This window comes from Trematomus bernacchii, unplaced genomic scaffold (assembly GCF_902827165.1).
Source record: "Trematomus bernacchii unplaced genomic scaffold, fTreBer1.1, whole genome shotgun sequence".
NCBI classification, from domain to species: domain Eukaryota; kingdom Metazoa; phylum Chordata; class Actinopteri; order Perciformes; family Nototheniidae; genus Trematomus; species Trematomus bernacchii.
Genome location: NW_022987803.1, coordinates 12,803,717 through 12,821,302, shown reverse-complemented (window position 1 = coordinate 12,821,302; position 17,586 = coordinate 12,803,717). Strand labels below are relative to the sequence as shown.

The window sequence follows — 17,586 nt, the reverse complement described above, 5'->3', positions numbered from 1 at the left end:
AAAGTGGTGCCTGAAATTATTTCTACTGTGTTGTCCAAGATGGGGCTTTGATACTGCTGTCTGGTGATGATTTGCAGGAAATACATACTCTGTTAGTGAACTACCCACTACACACAGTGGAAATATTCCGTGAAAGTGAGCGCATGCATGCAGGGAGGGTGAACGCTGTTTCTGTTTTGCGCGCATCGGACTCTCCTCCTCTCCAACCGCGCCTGCCTCTCTGAGCCTCCCCGCACCAGGACTCATATCTCTCTCTCCCCCCCCCCCCCCCTTTCTCACAGAGGGTGTTTCAACTTTCAGAAGGCGACAACATTTCAGTCGACTCTCAAGGTAAACGCTCTATCGGTGAGGGAGACCTTCATATTTATAGGAGGCGAGAGATAACGAGCCGTCTGTGTCGGCGGCGTTTTTTGCCGAGCGGAGACCTGCTCAGTTCCGAAATGATTGGCTATTTCTTGAAATGAGAAAGTCTCAGAAATATATTTTTCTCTGGGCGACATCGTCAGAATCCCAGCCATAATGTACAGGCGGAAACCAGCGAGTGTTTGCATCCTCCAAACAATATTTGGATTGTCAAGAACTCAAAGGTAAGGCATTCAATTATAAATAAAAAGCTTAAAACTACCCAGACTTTTAATAGCGCGCAAAATGTAAAACTGCAACAGTGCAATCAGTGTGTCTCATAATGCAGTACATTGTCTTACATATGCAAAAGGTGTTTTTTGTCATTGTTTAATAGAGAGCATCGCAGTGTGTGTGTTGTGATGGAGGATATTGTTGATTAAGAACTCTGCACACAGTTCCAACCTGCGTCTGCTGGAGCATAAATCTCATCTCATTGTCTTTGTCTGTGTTGTGATGTGAGAAATGCTTTTGCCATGAAGTCATCTCTGGGCTTTGTACTGTAATATTTGAACACTTTCAATATCAGGGAGTGCATTCCAAGAACATTTTTCACTAAAAAGGGAAAGGGAGCTAAGAAAAAAAATAGATACAATATATGTTTATGTTATTCTCATGATTTGTATAAGCTGCTGTATGAGTTGAAAACACGGATAAATGTTGCAACCAAGATTTAGCAGCGTGGGGAAAATAAAGAGAGCATGCAGCAAGGAGCTTATGCCATCTTTCTCTATGACACACACACACACACACACACACACACACACACACACACACACACACACACACACACACACACACACACACACACACACACACACACACACACACACACACACACACACACACACACACACACACACACACACACACACACACACACACACACACACACACACAGAGAGAGAGAGAGACACAGAGCTATCAATGCCAACCGTTCCCTCTGATCCACCCCTGGTGCCGGCAACAATTGGGAAGGCATAAGTGATGTCAGTCTGATCGCTGCTTGAACTGCAGTCCTACTACATAAAAAACCTTCCCCGGAAAGTAGTTGGTTTTCAATTCGTGGAAGATAAAAACGTTTTCTAAAATCAATTTCTCATTCAATCCACTCCAGATTCATTCCACTGTGTTGGATTTTGAGTGTTTTGTTTACTGCTGTAGGCTACTGAAATGAGTTGCCATCTATCTATCTATCTATCTATCTATCTATCTATCTATATCTATCTATCTATATCTATCTATCTATCTATCTTATCTTATCTTTGAAAAAAACGATACGATATTTGGTCTGTCTCAATACAATTTGATTCAACTCACAAAAAAGCAACTTAAATATAATTTGACACTTATATTACTCTGCTCTGTATAAATGAATTCATTTCATAGACCTGCCACATTTCCCCTGTTTAAGCATGGTTTGGATGTTTAGAGAGGAGGTGCAATTGGACATAAATGGTGGCACAACCATTAGATTTTTGGAATCATCTATTTTAAGTAGGATTATATGTTTTGATTTTGCATCGATGATATTGTATTGTCGAGTTGATACATCAATCTATAATGATCTATATCAATGTATCGTTATCTGACCATCCATCTATCCATTTATCTACAAACAAATGCCAAGGAGGAAAAACACAATCTACATTCTCTTGCCTTGCCATCACCTCCTGACTTCCATGATCAATAGGCAATGAAGGCAATTTACCCAGAGCCTTCATCCATCTATAAACAAGCCACTCTAGCAACACAGTGTACATGGCTGCTATTGACAACAGCATCCCATTGAATTATTCAAACACATGGAGGAGATTTTCAGTGGAGGATTTACACATCAAGCAACACTTTAAATCATCTGACGGAGGTGTGGAAAACAATAAGCCGAGTGATAAGAGTGCAGCTGTACACTATAGACAAGAGTCCTGACTCCTCTGGTGAAGGCTCCTCTGCTGTGGGTTTAATGTTTTATCAGGTCCGCAGATAGACGTGCAGACAGAGGGGACAGACTATCAGCAGTGGCTGCTCACACAGGAATAGGATTCAGATTAATTTCAAGTGGATTAGGACATGTAACACAGTCTCCTTTGATGATAATAGTTCATAAAGGGATCAGTCAACGCGGTTATAAAACCATTACTCACTTCATCCTCTTCTGTCGCTTAATCTGTCGGTGGACTTTCATGTGCTGGGGGCCAGGGGGTAAGGTTCACTGACGAATGTGCTTTGGGATGCATTTGCATTTTCCGCAAGGAGCTCTCATGCATTTCCCCCTGATCTGTGATCATCAATAACTACCTGGCGTTACCGTATTATGCACATTATACGCCAGCCACCGTTTCCGAAATGAAATTACAGAAAGATGAAGTTGTTGTTGTCGAGTGCAGAGTGAGCAGAACTCCAGGAAAAATATCTGTGGGAGACACAGGCCGGATGAAGTGGGTAGGTAAACATGGCCGACGGATAAGACACATTGGTATTCAGCTGCATGATCCAGCCACACTGACTGATAATACCCTCTCTCGGCTGCAGGGTCAGAGGTCTGAGGTTGATTGGCAACGGGCTGACACAGGGAAATAGACTGTGCTGACTGGGGTGTAATGGGGTTGAAGCTCACAGGCGTACCAGCTTGGCTGGCATGTTAGCGATGCCACGGTCTCACTCTTACCCTCGCGCCCCTGGATGCTTACAGGTTGTTCACAAATCTTTTAGCCCCTTTGTCAAACACCTCTGGGCTCTATCACACGGCAACACTGCAGCACACAGGCCCCTGCTTGCCTGCTATCTGTATTGCTGGATTGTTTTCCTCGCACACAGAGAAGTGCTCTGCCTCATTCGCTTTCAGCTGTTCCTCCCAGCTCTTTATACCTCCCAGCAGGGTTCGAGTTATAAACTGAGCTCTATGGGGGTCTTTAAAACTAACGCGTGCGCACACACACACACACACACACACACACACACACACACACACACACACACACACACACACACACACACACACACACACACACACACACACACACACACACACACACACACACACACACACACGCACACACACAGCAGCAGCAGCCCTCTACTTGCTACAAACTTAAATATGAAAAGGTTCAACTACGGCTACGCACACACACATCATCTCGTCTCGCGCAGCACGCTCACAGGCATAGATTGCGCAATAATGTATTGCGCACCTTGGAGGTGCAGCGCAGGCATATTGTCATTCAAGAGATGCATAGTTCTTTTGGAAAACAAGTTTTTATTTTAGCCTATTTACCTCGTTAACGTAAATAATACTCATTACATTAACACATGCATTATTTGTGATTAAAATAATGGTTGTTGGTAATGTATTAGCGACCCCCACAGATGTATGATTTCACTGCGTCCGTGGGAGCTCAGTCCCCTCCTTATGGGAGCTCAGCTCCCATTGGCTCCCACATAACTCGAACCCTGCCTCCCAGCCTCTTCTGTCTACATGCCCAAAGGCACTCAACCAGAGAATCGCATATAAGGATTATCTCTCTCTGCCGTTCTCCCTCCTCTCTTACTCTGTCTTGTATCACTCTCTTTCTCTCACACCTCCACCCACTGGTGCACATGTATATTTACTCACAGCCGTCCATGCACAAAACACAAACGCCCACATACAAATGTGCGCACACATAAACACGCGTATTATTTCTATGACTCTCCACTGATTTCGGAGGTGTCCTACATTGCTCAGCTCTCACGGAAACAGCTTATTCACACTTATATTCCCATTTGGCGAAAAATAAAAAAAATAGCCCCTCTTTGCACCAACAAGGTTTCAGCAACGTTTCTGGAAGCATGACGAACCAAAAAGATTTCTTAGAGCATCCCTAAGTAATGACACGAAAAGTAATCCACTGTCAGCTTGTGGATTTTGTGCAGAGCAGAAGTGCAACAGTGGCAGAAACAGGGATGTACTTAGAAGAATCCTTAAAGTATTATGGCTATATGCATTACCATGGATGGATTAGTGAATGCTGGCACAGGACCAGGGGCCACATTTAAGGAGCCACCATGACCTCAACCAACAAAATGTTAGTCTTACTTAACGGAAGGGACTCAATATACCACAAAGACCCATTAAACGACTACAAACACACCAAAATGACTAGAATTAAATGAATGACTGCTGGAGAGAGACACAACAAGACCACAAAGAGACACAACCACAACAACCACTAAGAGATGCAAAATGGCTGCAATTGGACACAAAGTTACTACAAAGAGACACAAAACAACTGCAAAGAGACTCATGACTACAATGAAGCACAAAATGACTACATAGATAAATCAAAACAACTACAAAGAGACACAAAATGGGCGAAAACACACAGACAAAAAATACTCAAAAGACACTGAAACAATTAGTTAGTTACACAAAATGACCTAAAAGAGACAAAAATGGAGACACATGAAAGAGTAGATAAACATTTATAAAGTCTGTGTGTGGGCAACTATGTTTGTGGTGGGGCATTGTGTCTCATAATCTGCCAGTGTATATGACGGCCATTGGATCTCTTTAGAGGGAGTGAGTTCATTAGAATGTATCTTTATGTCTTTATGTCTTTATTAGGATCCCCATTAGCACTAGCTTGAGCATTGGCTATTCTTCCTGGGGTCCTCACACACACAAAACATACATAAACATACATACAACAAAATTAAAACAAAACAGCTCGTAATTTCATGCAATTTACAGTGCTGTATGAATTGAAAACTAAAATAGTCATCCAATTATTGCCATCCTAAGGCCAAACAAAAGTAAATACAAATAAGTGTACATAATAATATATGCATACATAGCCACAGGCACAGTTCAAATGTACTTTATAATACTTAAATAATTTGTTAGCAACCTTTTCAAATGTACTTGAGAATGTTCCTGAATGATATGGACGGGTAAAGAGTTCCAACTGACCATGGCTCTGTACATGACTGTTTTCTGTCCCATATTTGATTTAGATTGGGGTAATACGAACCTTCCTTCTATTGCATGTCGTGTTTGATAGTTATGTTGAGCATACTGCGCTATAAACCTTTGTGATAATATCTGTTTGCAATACCTTATGCCCAGGGCCGTCCCTCCCTACAGGCCGATCATGCAGACTGCGTGGGGCCTCACCTTGCGGAGGGGGCCTCATCTTGCTGAGGGTGCCTCAACTGAGCCGAAAATGCGGGGCGCACCTACAGTATGCGCTAGTATGTTAGGAAAATATCACTCGACACCAGGTTGAGAATCAATGATCAGGTACTAATTTATTCTTGCAAGAAGGAGCAGAGTTAAATCACATACAAAGGATATGGGTTAACTCACACACATGAGGTATGTTGCTCAAAGGAACAGCAAAAAACATCAGGCTTATATAGTCCCAAAACACGGAGAGTAAAGCCGTAAAAGGACGGTGGCTGCGGGTGTCGGAATGTCAGCCGTAGGTGAAGGGAAGATGGGACAACTGTGACTTCTGGACTCCCAACAATGTGAGATAATATAGGAGACTGTCTCCTCAGAATAGGACAAACAACCTGAAATGAACAAATAAGTCCCTGCCTCCTCAGAATAGAACAACAACCTGTCTTCTGTTATCATTAGAGGAGGCAGCCATGTATTTTTTCTTTTATCCATGTATTTTTTCTTTTAATGTTTATTTTATTATCTTTTCTTTTTAATGACTGATTTTAAATGCCATTTTCTTAATGTCTTTCATTTTTTGTAAAGCACTTTGAATTGCCTTGTGTTGAAAGGTGCTATGTAAATAAACTTGCCTTGCCTTACCTTGCCTTATGCGGCGCAATTAGTGTGGCGCGGCACGGTTTCGCCGCTGCGAGGCCCTTTGCTCCTCAAGCGATAACAAAGTAGTCATTTTGATCCGAGGCTCCACCACCAAACTCTGAGTGGCGTAGAGGCCAAGCCAGTGGAAGCGTGTTCTCTTGCAGGCTGTCTCATTGGATTATGGTTAATCAAAGCCGAGCTCCAGTATTAATGCGGTGGTGATTTATTGATGTTAAAATGCTATTTGTAGCCCTTTCAACTTTAGTGGCTATCCTCTGATTTGAAAAATATGCTTTCTGACATTCTAAAACTTACGAGGGTGCGTTATGTAAAAGTTGTCTTTGACACCCAGTTGGAACCAAGGAATAGAAAGTAGTACAGATTAAAAAATGTACTTCATGTCCTCAAATTCAGTTTTTATTATGCGTCAACCCTATCTAGGAGGTCACAGCCAGCAGAGAAACTTTTAAGAACTCTTTGGGCTTGAACTTGTTTTGAGACCATCCTGCCACAGAAAAGCAGCAGTGGATGCAACAATAGCATCCTGAGCTGATGCAAGCCCCTTGCTCATCTTTACTTTTTCATGAGAATTTGTTCATAAACCTAAAGTACTCACACTTTACCTCAATGAACTCAGGAACTGCAGAAGTGTGCGATCCCTTGAGCTAAACGTGGACTAAAGTGAGCACTGGTGTGGAACAACAATGTCAGCACATTCAGACGCAGGAGGTCCAACAGGGAGCAAACGTGAAAACGTTGTCGGCTGTCCGGTGCTTACTGAGCTAAAGGAAGCCCTGGGAGTGTGGGGCTTGTGTTTTATTCATGGGGCAGAAAACATGAAAAGTAAAGCAAACAGAAAAACGCTACAACGGGGGAAATGAAGAAGAGAAAGACACTTATAGAAAAAAAGAAAGAAAATGCAACATAAGGTAATCTAGGATGCAAGTAATGACTACAGTATGCTGTAAATGAAAGATTAAAACCAGTTGAACCATTACATGATATTCAACAGTGAATAAAGAAAGAGGTGGAAGGCAAAATTACATTTAGACAGTTTTCTTTACAAGAAATAAGATAGAAAAATCCCGACTTTTCATTAGTCGTCTTGAACCTCTCTCGGAAAACATAGTGGATTTCTCTCCTTTTACAATAATGTATAATGTAATGTAAAGGTTAAGAACATTGTTAAGATGAAACAAATATGTTGTTTATTTCAAATATAACGGAATTCTCCACAAGATAATGAACCCGTGCACCACAATGTTTTTTGGCAGTATGTTTAATCCTATTTTCTGCAACTGGAAAATCCCTCTCTTTAAGCATTTGTTGTTGGGAGGGGGTTATCATTTGGTTTTGATTCTTGTGATAGTTATATGCAGGGTTGATGTACCATCATAACGCAATATGATTCACTATTGTTGTGGAGAAATTGGACTTCTGGCCAATCGCCACCTTGCAATGATTAATAGAGCAAACTTGATGAGCTTCAGTTGTCTTTACTTAAATATAAATTCATTGCAGCACAAATCTGATATCAGACCTTGGTACAGCATGTGTGCAATAGTTAAGATGGAACATAAAAAGGAAAGTAACATAACCTTTGTTTAGATTCATGCACTGTTTCCACATTACACATAATCAAATCACCTATAATCACGGCACCAGGGAGGAGGCAAAGCAACGTTGTGTAACCCTCAGTAAAGGGTGTGTGTGTGTGTGTGTGTGTGTGTGTGTCAGTTACTTAATGTGTCTAGAGTCAGGAGGCAAATTAAACTTAATTGAATCATCTGCAGGGTGCAGCTCTCGGCAGGCTGCTGAGGGAATGACGGCCAAACTTTGATCAAATGCGAGCATGTGTTTGGGTAACTGTTACCTGCTGGTAGATGTCAAATGAAATCCTCCTTCCAGTTTTAACATTGGATCTAAAAGCTCTGCCTGTCTCCGTTTGTTTCCTCTTCAGATCTCAGTGCTGAATGCCATTGAAACCTTGACTGACATCAACGCAGGCCAGTGAGGACCACATCCCGTCTCAGTTCACCTGTCACTTTCCCCTCTTCTACAAGAGCTAACGTCACAAAAGAAAAGCTTCTCCCGGTCACCTTTTGACCCCCGTTGCTATGGAGAATCTCAGTGAGCTTCAGAACCCGTTGTTGGACAAAAACAGTAAGCACATGGTCAACGGTTACGGGGGCGACTTCCCCAATAACCAGTACCAGGAGAACATTATGAACTACTATGCTGGAGGTGGAGGGGAGGGAGGGGGAGGAGGAAATGTTGTGAATAACGGCAACGTAGTGAGCGGAGGTAGTTACAACACCAACGGGAAGATGAAATCTCAGCAGCTTCTGGACGCCACCTCGTTGCATCTGGCGGTCGAGGCGTTCTACCGGCCCAACTTCATCCTGTACAAGGAGGACAGTGGTAGCATCAAGGCTAAGGAATACAAAAGCGAGTGCTGTGAGACCACGTTCACAGAGAAGAAAGCCAAGGAGGCGTCCAACACAACGGGGGCGGACACGCCTGCCACAGAAGACCCTCAGGCCAAGCTGCTGGAAGACGGGGAAAACATCAAGATCCAAACGGTCTCCTATGAGGTGGAGGAGGAGGAGTACGTGGAGTACGAGGTAAGAGAGAAAATGCATGGGTGGAATAAATAAGGAAAACAAGAAAGCTTGCGTTTGAACAGAATGTGGCGGCTATTGATATTCAGGTTTTATGGTATTCAGTGTCAAATTTGATTTAGTTTAAACAAAAACCTTGTATTGTGGGTAGCACTTTAATTCACAATATGTAGATTTCTGCCACTAGGCGTCAGGTTTCTGTAGTGTTGTAAAGTAGTGTGGGATCAAGGGATTTGCTCTTTCTCCAATTAAGGATTTATTTTTTGTTTATCTTATCCTGCAGCCTAATTATCGGAGGAGTCGATTAAAACAGTAAAAACACTGAATAAAGTAGTTTTACGCTAAGAATCAGTGTCTCTCAAAAGCAGTTTGGCATACAAAAGGGCGAGGCTGTAATGGAAATGCTTTAGTTTATTCAATTCTTATTTATTCAATTCTTATTTCAATAAATTAAGATTCAAGAGATTTTTCCGAGAGACGAACCGTCCTCAGCAATCTCCCCCGCTCGAAAACGAACTGACCAGTTGATTCAAAATTCTAAATAAAGCTGTTTAACGTTTAAAATGTGTGTGTAAAAAAGGGGTCCGGGGGGGAGATTCTGCAAAAGTTTGTGCATCCAGTTTAAGATTCAGACATTCAATGAGTACAATCTTTCATCTGGTGAAAAAATATAGTACAAAATTACCAAGATCAAATACATTTATTGTAAAAATGTGACTTAAACCACAACACATGGACAAAGGAGGTACAGCGCCATCACAGGGAATCAAATGAAACAGGATGTTACCTTGAATAATGTTGTGTATTTATGTCTTTTTCTGGTTTAAAAGTGGTTGGTAACAGTAGGGATAATGTAAGTTCACAACTCGGCAGGCAGAAAAACAACATATTTGTAACTTAAACGGCAGTATTATGCTTTATAACAGTGTAGACCATCAAGGACGCTCAAATAATCCGCACATTTCCATACAGATGACTGTGTTTTAGTTAAGTTAGAGATTCTATGGCAGGCGAAGTACATTACTTTGGGGGTCAAGGAGAAACTGTGATCCAAGTGTTTTCAATGAAAGGCCCAGAACATGCTGATATATCAATCTAACTGAGGCTTAGACACATGTGTTGTGTTTGTTCTCAATGTGACAAAGAGTGAGCATGCTTGTATCCCTGTGGTATTTGTACGCTTGTATCATTACATGATTGGGCTCCAAGCCTGGATCGGACTGACATTTTACTAACCACAAATCCCATTTGATCCACTGACCTTGGCCTTAATTCCCAACACTGGTCAAATTCACCGTCAGATGATAATAAATCACCCATGCCTGGCTCACCAAGGGATATTAGATGCTACAGTATTTCACTCTCAACTGGCACGGCCAATAGCACAGAGCTCTCTAAAGGATTTAGGGGATTGGACATGCGAGATAGGTTGTGAAGTTTGACCAATGTCCTGTAAGACCAATAGACTGACTGCCACACACTGAGGGAGTCTGCTAGAATGAATACTGTGATGAAAATGTAGCTGCTGAAATTCAACGTGACACTGGTACATATAGACTGGGGACAATGCATTTCACATCATGCATAAAGAAAACAAAAACATGGTTTCTCTCTCACTTCACTCATGAGAAAGAGAAAAGAAAAACACAGATGTACAGATGCATAAGAGCAAATAAATAAAAACATGGATGAATGTGTTTTCACTGTACCATTTCACTGGTAAATGTATGTGGATGCACAGAGAACAGTAGAGATGAGTTAGAAACAATGTTATTGCACCAACTCGAAGCTGTTCAAAGGTTAAGTGAACACATTACCATATTGTTCATATATTCACACTTCCTGTTCACAAATGAACAGGCACATTAAAAAAACAGCATTATCAGGCGTTTCTGCCGGTGCGGAGATGCAGAGATGAAAATGCACAGAGGGACTCATTATGTATCCTCCCAGCAGCAGATCGTTGACACCACAAAGAGCGAGGTGTTTCCACAGCCTGCTCACAGTCTGACACAACGCAACTTAGACTAGAAAACTCCCCTGCTGATACTAGCAGGCCTTTCAGCACTAAACAAGATCCCTTTATTAAAACCTGAATCTGAATTTGAAGCAAACACAGAACAATTAATCTCCCAACCTTTTGTATCTTTCGTTATTTATTCCCTCCTTTCTCCTAAGGGGTTTTACCAAACGCTTTGAGGGCAACACATGGTTTTGTGGGCATGTTTAAAAATGATATTAATTATACTAAAAAGGTACCGTTTTGAGTTTTCTTTTAAACAAGCAAATTCTGTGTGTATTCTTGAGCTATAGTTGGTGTGTTAGAAGGGTTTCCTTTCTCATAAAACATTAAGAATTATATTAGTAGTAGACCAAATATGTAGATAGATATGTCGATATATATGTACAGATGTCCATTTTCACTTTTCACTTGTCACTTTAACTCATTCCGTACTTCATAACTTAGATGACCAAATATGTATATATGCTGACAGTTATTTTACTCTTATTTTTACTCATCTCCTATTTCATAGTCTTTTATTATTATTATTATCATTATTATTTTAATTTTTTTCTTGATTTTATTTTTGATTTTATTAATCGGTGTGAATCTTTGCTGTCCTGTTTTTTCACTGAACTGAATTTCCCCACGGGGATTAATAAAGGTCCATATTATCTTATCTTATCTTAAGAAAGCTGATTTTATGAATATTTAAACATGTGCTATACACACACATGTTTGCTACATGCGGTGTTGCTCGTCGCTCTCTGTGCTCTTAACATTTCTACAGACTGTTAATCTGATGAACAGCGTGTAACTCAAAGCAGGGATCAAAGCATTATGTTGCTCACAACACCGACAACAATAGGATTCAAAGGAAAAATCATTGTTACAAAGCGCTACTAGAGGTCAGAAACTCCACAGGGCTGCTTAAAAAGGCCCATTTCAATGTTACAAAAGCAGCAAATTTGCCATTTTTTATTTTATTCTCTGAGCTTTGATATAAAGACTTCAGGTGAAGTTCATATTTTTGAAGCTGTTTTGAAACCGGGCACTTTTCTTTGCTCATGCTGCTACTAGGTAATGACTTCTAAGGGTACATTTCAGCAGGAAACATATGGAGTCCTGTTTTTATGGGTCAATTGAGATCATTATTTAAATAAAACACTGCAACGGGATTACAAACTGAGGGAGATCTCCCAAAATCTCCCAAATCTCTTGGCTATTGAATGAATTGATTATTTTTATGAGGTTTTACTGATGCTTAAATTGGATTAAATTGAATACCTGTTGGTTCAAGTAAATCAGGGGCGTAATGTGTGAGCATACAAACAGCACAATCAGTCAGTGTGCAGTGCTTAAGTCCACTACATTTACCTACTGAACCTTCACTTGAAATGAAGCACAGCTGAACTGAAATAGAATCTCCAATTCACTTTGTGAAGGCGGTACTAAAGAGGAAAGGTTTAGGTAGGGAGGCTTCCTCTACGGAGGGAAGGCTTTTGAGATTGACAGGGATGGAACATGATGTCCAATTTCTGGTCAAACTAAACTGTTCAGTTCTTCTGTCGCACAGCAGCTTTGTGGGGGACTTTTAGGAAGCTCTCTCTTTGAGCAAAATATAGTTGTTGCACAGCATGATTTCTCACTATTTTTTAATGGGTACAGTATGACAGTAAGGCGGCTTGGTGCAAGAATACATGATGGTGCAGCTTATGCTACAATCAGTATTATGACAGTTAAAGAACATCTTCAAAGGTGTTCATCATGACTTACATTACTGTTCAAAATGTCATTGCTTCATGGTTTTATCCTTTCAGACATTTGTGTGAAATTGTCAAAACAGGCTTTATTGAGTTATGATGAAGAAATCAAGGGGTTAGTGAGGTGACAGTGTCAAACACGTGCACGTGCACTGCTCATTGGCTGGGTTTCTCCATAGCTGAAGTTTAAATTGTCACACAAACTTGACATTTGACAGTTATGATATATGATTTAAATGTTACAAATATATAGCACCTTTTCAAGAACTGGGATGAATTACTTTGGGTTGGGGTGACTGATTTGTTTGTGTGACAAGGCCTAATGTCATGTCAACTGTGTCTTTAGAGTTTTTAAATCCCTCCCTGTATGCAGCTCCGCCTTAGTGATTCATATTGATTTGATAACATATTCAGTAAGGTGAAGTGGCTTTTACCTGATTCAGCTCAAAGCACGAAAAGTCTCTGTCCCTAAAAATTATGTTTTCCACAAATCATGTTGCTTGACTGAATCTGCTTCTTGTACGATGTCTAATCCATAATCATCTTAATCCGGTGATGTGGTGCAATACAGGCATTACAAATGAATATTGCACATGTTTTCTGAAAATCAGCATTTTCTAACTATAGCTGAGACAAAAACAGTGACAATGCCAGAAGGCTGATTTACCTATAGCTTACTTGGAGATTAGCAGGCTTTTCTTCAAACCAAAACACTCATGTTAATACGGTTCAATATGTAACCTGCTGTATAAAGAAGAATTACACGGAGCAGAAGTATTTTATGTGTACTTTACTAATACTTGGAGGAGGACTTGGCTTGAGGAAGTGACAGAAGGGTTTTAAGAGGTACAGTCTGTAATGGAAAAATGCCGAGACTCGCCAGGTGTTACACACAATACGGGAAACTGTGTAAAAATAATGAGCTTTAAATCCTCACCAATTCATAAAAGGTCCTTTACTGGAGGTGGAACAAGATGTGCTTGTGCTTCTTTCACTTAAATTGCAGACATTAAAAGCCTGCCGTTTTCAGAACCCCACATGAAAAATGGAACAGAAAGAGAAAATATTGCAGTGGAATATAGCACTTTATTTTCTAAACAGATTCATTAAATGCAGCACGAACTTCACTTTACAGGTGAATAACAGCTGCAGAGGACAAACCAGCCTTTTATTATCATTTCTTTCATATATAATTCCTGAAAAGGTTTGAAGAAAATGTATTCTCACTGTCAAAAACATTTTTGTGCCTTGCAGTAAAGCTCCACATAACAATGTATTACTTTTAAATAACAAGAGACTTATCTGTTTATATACCCTTAAGTAACAACACTTTTTACCCTCCTTTTTCATTAACTTGCACTTATTATTCCCTAGTGGTTATTAGAAAATAATCAGTGCAGTGTGTAAGCGTAGTTTATAATATACATGAGGGTACAGAGAGCACTATTCCTGCCTAAGCGCCTCCAAGCAAGGTGCTGGATGGCTCACAGCTGCAGTTGTGCAATTTTCCCGTAGAAGATTAAAGCCAAGAGAATTTTGCTTTCAGAGGCCGAGAAGCCATATAGATAAAGTCCTTCCATAGGAGGTGGAGGAACAAAAACAAAAATGAACCTCTGCTGTGTCCTTTTATCAGCTCCAGCCTTCACATGTGTCCAGTAAGCAACAGAGGTCTGCCTCTTTCCACTTCCTGCCAACTAGACAAAGCTTCTTTGATTTGCCTCTCCATCCATTTTCAAAAACACATGACATACTGTATACCTGCTGTGAGACAAGCATTATCGCCTCACTCTTTCATGTCTCTGCAAACCGTCAAGTTGCAGTTTACATCCAAACTGTAACCACGTTATATACATTTTCTCATATTAGACATATGAAATTGTGCTATAAGTAAATTAATTATCAAGTTATGGCCTAAAACAGGTTTTGTGAGGGCACAGTAATCTTGACCTTTGACCAGCAATTTTAAATATGTCCATCCTTGAGTCAAGGTTTGTGCCAAATTTGAAGAAATTCCGTCAAGGCAATCCTGAGATATCGCATTCATGTAAAAGTTACAGACCAGAAAACATGAAACTGATCTTTGCTGTTGCCGGTGCAGAGGCCTATAAACTCTGCCAACAGCAGATGACATCTGAGAAGCAAACCTGTATTTATATCTATTCTATCTGAAGATTTCTAAAGCGTGAAACGGTGATGTGATTGATGTGGTCAGCACCCAAATTGCAAAAAGTTAACAGGTAGCATTTATGAGCCGTGGAGAAATTGCTGCTTTACTTTATACTCTTCTGTCGTCTGGCGACACAATGTCAATGACAACAAGTAAGTTGTGTTTATTGCTTTGCATTCAAAGTTATAGTGGGGAGTAGGTGTTGATGGAGCTGTATTTTCAAAAACTAAAATTATCAGTGTTGACGGAAAGCTTTTGAAACTCACCTGACATTGTGTCCAACACAGTGCTGGCTGAAGGGAGACAGCATACTGTTGCTCATTGATAAACAAAAATAAGATGGGGACCAGGAGTTATGTCAGGTGGATCTCAGATCTCTGTATGTGGAAACACCTGCCAAAGTTTGTACATTTTACGACCGAAAAGAGTTTCAGGAAGAATACGTTTAAACCAGTCATCCCTGTAAAAAGTGCTGGTAGCCTGAGATTGAGAAGCTGGTTGGGGGATATTAAAGAGGCCCTATCATACTCTTTTGGGTTTCCCTTTCATGCAGTGTGTTATATAGGTTGTTGTGCATGTAAATGGTGTGCCAAGGCTAAAATCCCAGAGCTTTCTCTCCCACACACCCCCGCCTGGAACGCCTCGATTGTCGTCCTTTGTATTTGTATTTTGTATTAATTTATTTAAGAAGGGACAACACACATTCTTTAACCTGAGTGCTTGAGTCAATCATGTAAATAATGTTTATTTCCACAACATAATGGCATCACTACTTAACACTCACGCTTCTATTGGCTAGCGCTCCAACACATTGTACGGGATAAGCCAAGGGGTGGGACATCTGTAAGAGGTTGAACAATCAGCGTACTGGGCTCTGGTTTCAGACAGAGGGTGAAAAGAGGTACTGCAGCACAGGCAGTATGAGAAGAATAAAGAGCTTTTTGAACATTAAAGCACGGAAACATGTTTCAGTGGAGTCAAGACAAATATGAACCTGAAAATGATGAGAAATGTTGACTAAAATTGCGCACTCGACCACTTACAAAGCAAACTTATGCATTCATAGGTAACTAATTAGGAGAAACATATAGCGGATGAAATGCGAGAACAATGCTCTGTAGCTGTCAACATACTGGATATCCTGAATCTTGCTCTGATGCATTCAGCTCATTAAAATGGAAAAACCTATTATCACCTGCATACAAAAATAGCACCCGAGCTATGGATAGGATTCGATTTGTCTGCCATCTGTTACACCGTCTCCAGTGCATGACATTTGCATTTATCAGTCTATTTCATATTCACATAATGATACAAACACGGTGGTTCTCTGCCACTCTGCAACCCTTTTAATATAAATAGCCTCTCCTCAGCTTTTCTGATTGAACCCTTCTTATTTAAGAACAGGCATTGTTGTGAAAGACCACGGGTGTGGGTGTGAAATCAATAGTTAGATCAGTTTTTGGATAAAGATATTCCAAATTGCCCTCTGCCTCACCTCTGCAGCCTTTTAAATCAGGAGGAGTTATCCGCTCTCACTAAATCTGAGGGGACAAGAGCGCTTTCACCTTCATTAAATCTCAAATGTGGTCACGCTGCAGTTCAGTGCGCACATATTGTTCCTTTCCAGAAGGGTCCAATATGAGCCAGTGTCATGCACTCTATAGTGAAATCTCTCAGAGATATCCCATTTCTCATTAAGCAGTAAATGACAAACTGATCTCCTGAATTGTTTCAATTCAACAGCGGTCAAGTCTTTAGCATTGGATTTGAAAGCTAGCTCTAAATGAATATCGATATTTATCCCATGGTTTGATGCGCCTCTCTGAAATGTATGACTGGGAAGCTGCTTTCCTTGGTTCCAGTAAAAGTAACGTGACAGAATAAAATTGCTGAATGACGATCACGTACCAAGAAGATACAGTATACATGTTTTCAAGATCCATTTTCATTCCCACTTGGTACAAGTTAAGGAGCTAAAGTATGAGACCATGTAGACCAGGGGTGTCCAAACTACGGCCCGGGGGACAAAAGCGGCCCGTGGACCATTTTGAATCGGCCCTCAGCAAATTCAAAAGGTATAATGACTTAAGTATAATAAACTTCTGCTTGTCTTATATTGTACTTCTTAAATATTATTTTCAAATATATCCCACAGTATTCATGTGTTAATAAGCCCAATTTTCAAATAAATTCAGTCAATTAAAGTTGAAAACATGTTCTAACAAATCTAAGTTGATAATAAAAAAGCCCAATATCACATTTACATAACAACCTTGAAATATACCCTTCATATTTCCTCTTATTATAAGCAATCTGAAGCTTGAGTGGCCCAGCCCTTCGTATATTTGTCTGTATGTGGCCCTCGGGGGAAAAAGTTTGGACACCCCTGATTTAGAACATTATTGTGACTGCCTTTTCAGCAGGTCTGATTATTGTGAATGATAAGACTTACTTTATTGATCACAATTTGGACTATCTGTCGAATAAACACCATGAAGGGCAATGTACATGAAGTGTGCAAGAAAATGCATTCAAATATAAATGTACAAGGTACAATGTGACACTTAATACTGAATAATGGTTGTTGGAGGGAAAAGTGATGGAGTCTGTTATCAAAGAGCAACATAAGAAACTCTGAGGCTGGCATCATGATTAAAATTACTCAGAAAAGTGAAGAAAAAGACGCTGAATAACCCTTACTCTATTTCATAAATAAGGCCTTATACTTAAGAAGCTGTTTGCTTCAATGTTATTTAGTCACACTTAACATGCTGTAGGCACAATGCATAAATACTTAATGCCAGCTGAATGACCATCATTGATCATTG

The 17,586-nt window shown here is 40.4% G+C and overlaps 1 protein-coding gene across 1 annotated transcript in view; it reads left to right on the top strand.

Annotated features, from left to right (window-relative positions):
- Positions 1 to 313: 313 nt before the first annotated feature.
- The window catches only part of syndig1l (synapse differentiation inducing 1-like), a 42,761-nt gene continuing 25,488 nt past the window's right edge, over positions 314 to 17,586 (top strand). Inside the window, exons 1-2 of the mRNA XM_034150359.1 lie at positions 314 to 587; positions 8,163 to 8,826. Coding sequence (XP_034006250.1) covers positions 8,320 to 8,826 — 507 coding nt within the window. The 5' untranslated portion in view covers positions 314 to 587; positions 8,163 to 8,319. The remainder of the gene's footprint in view (positions 588 to 8,162; positions 8,827 to 17,586) is intronic.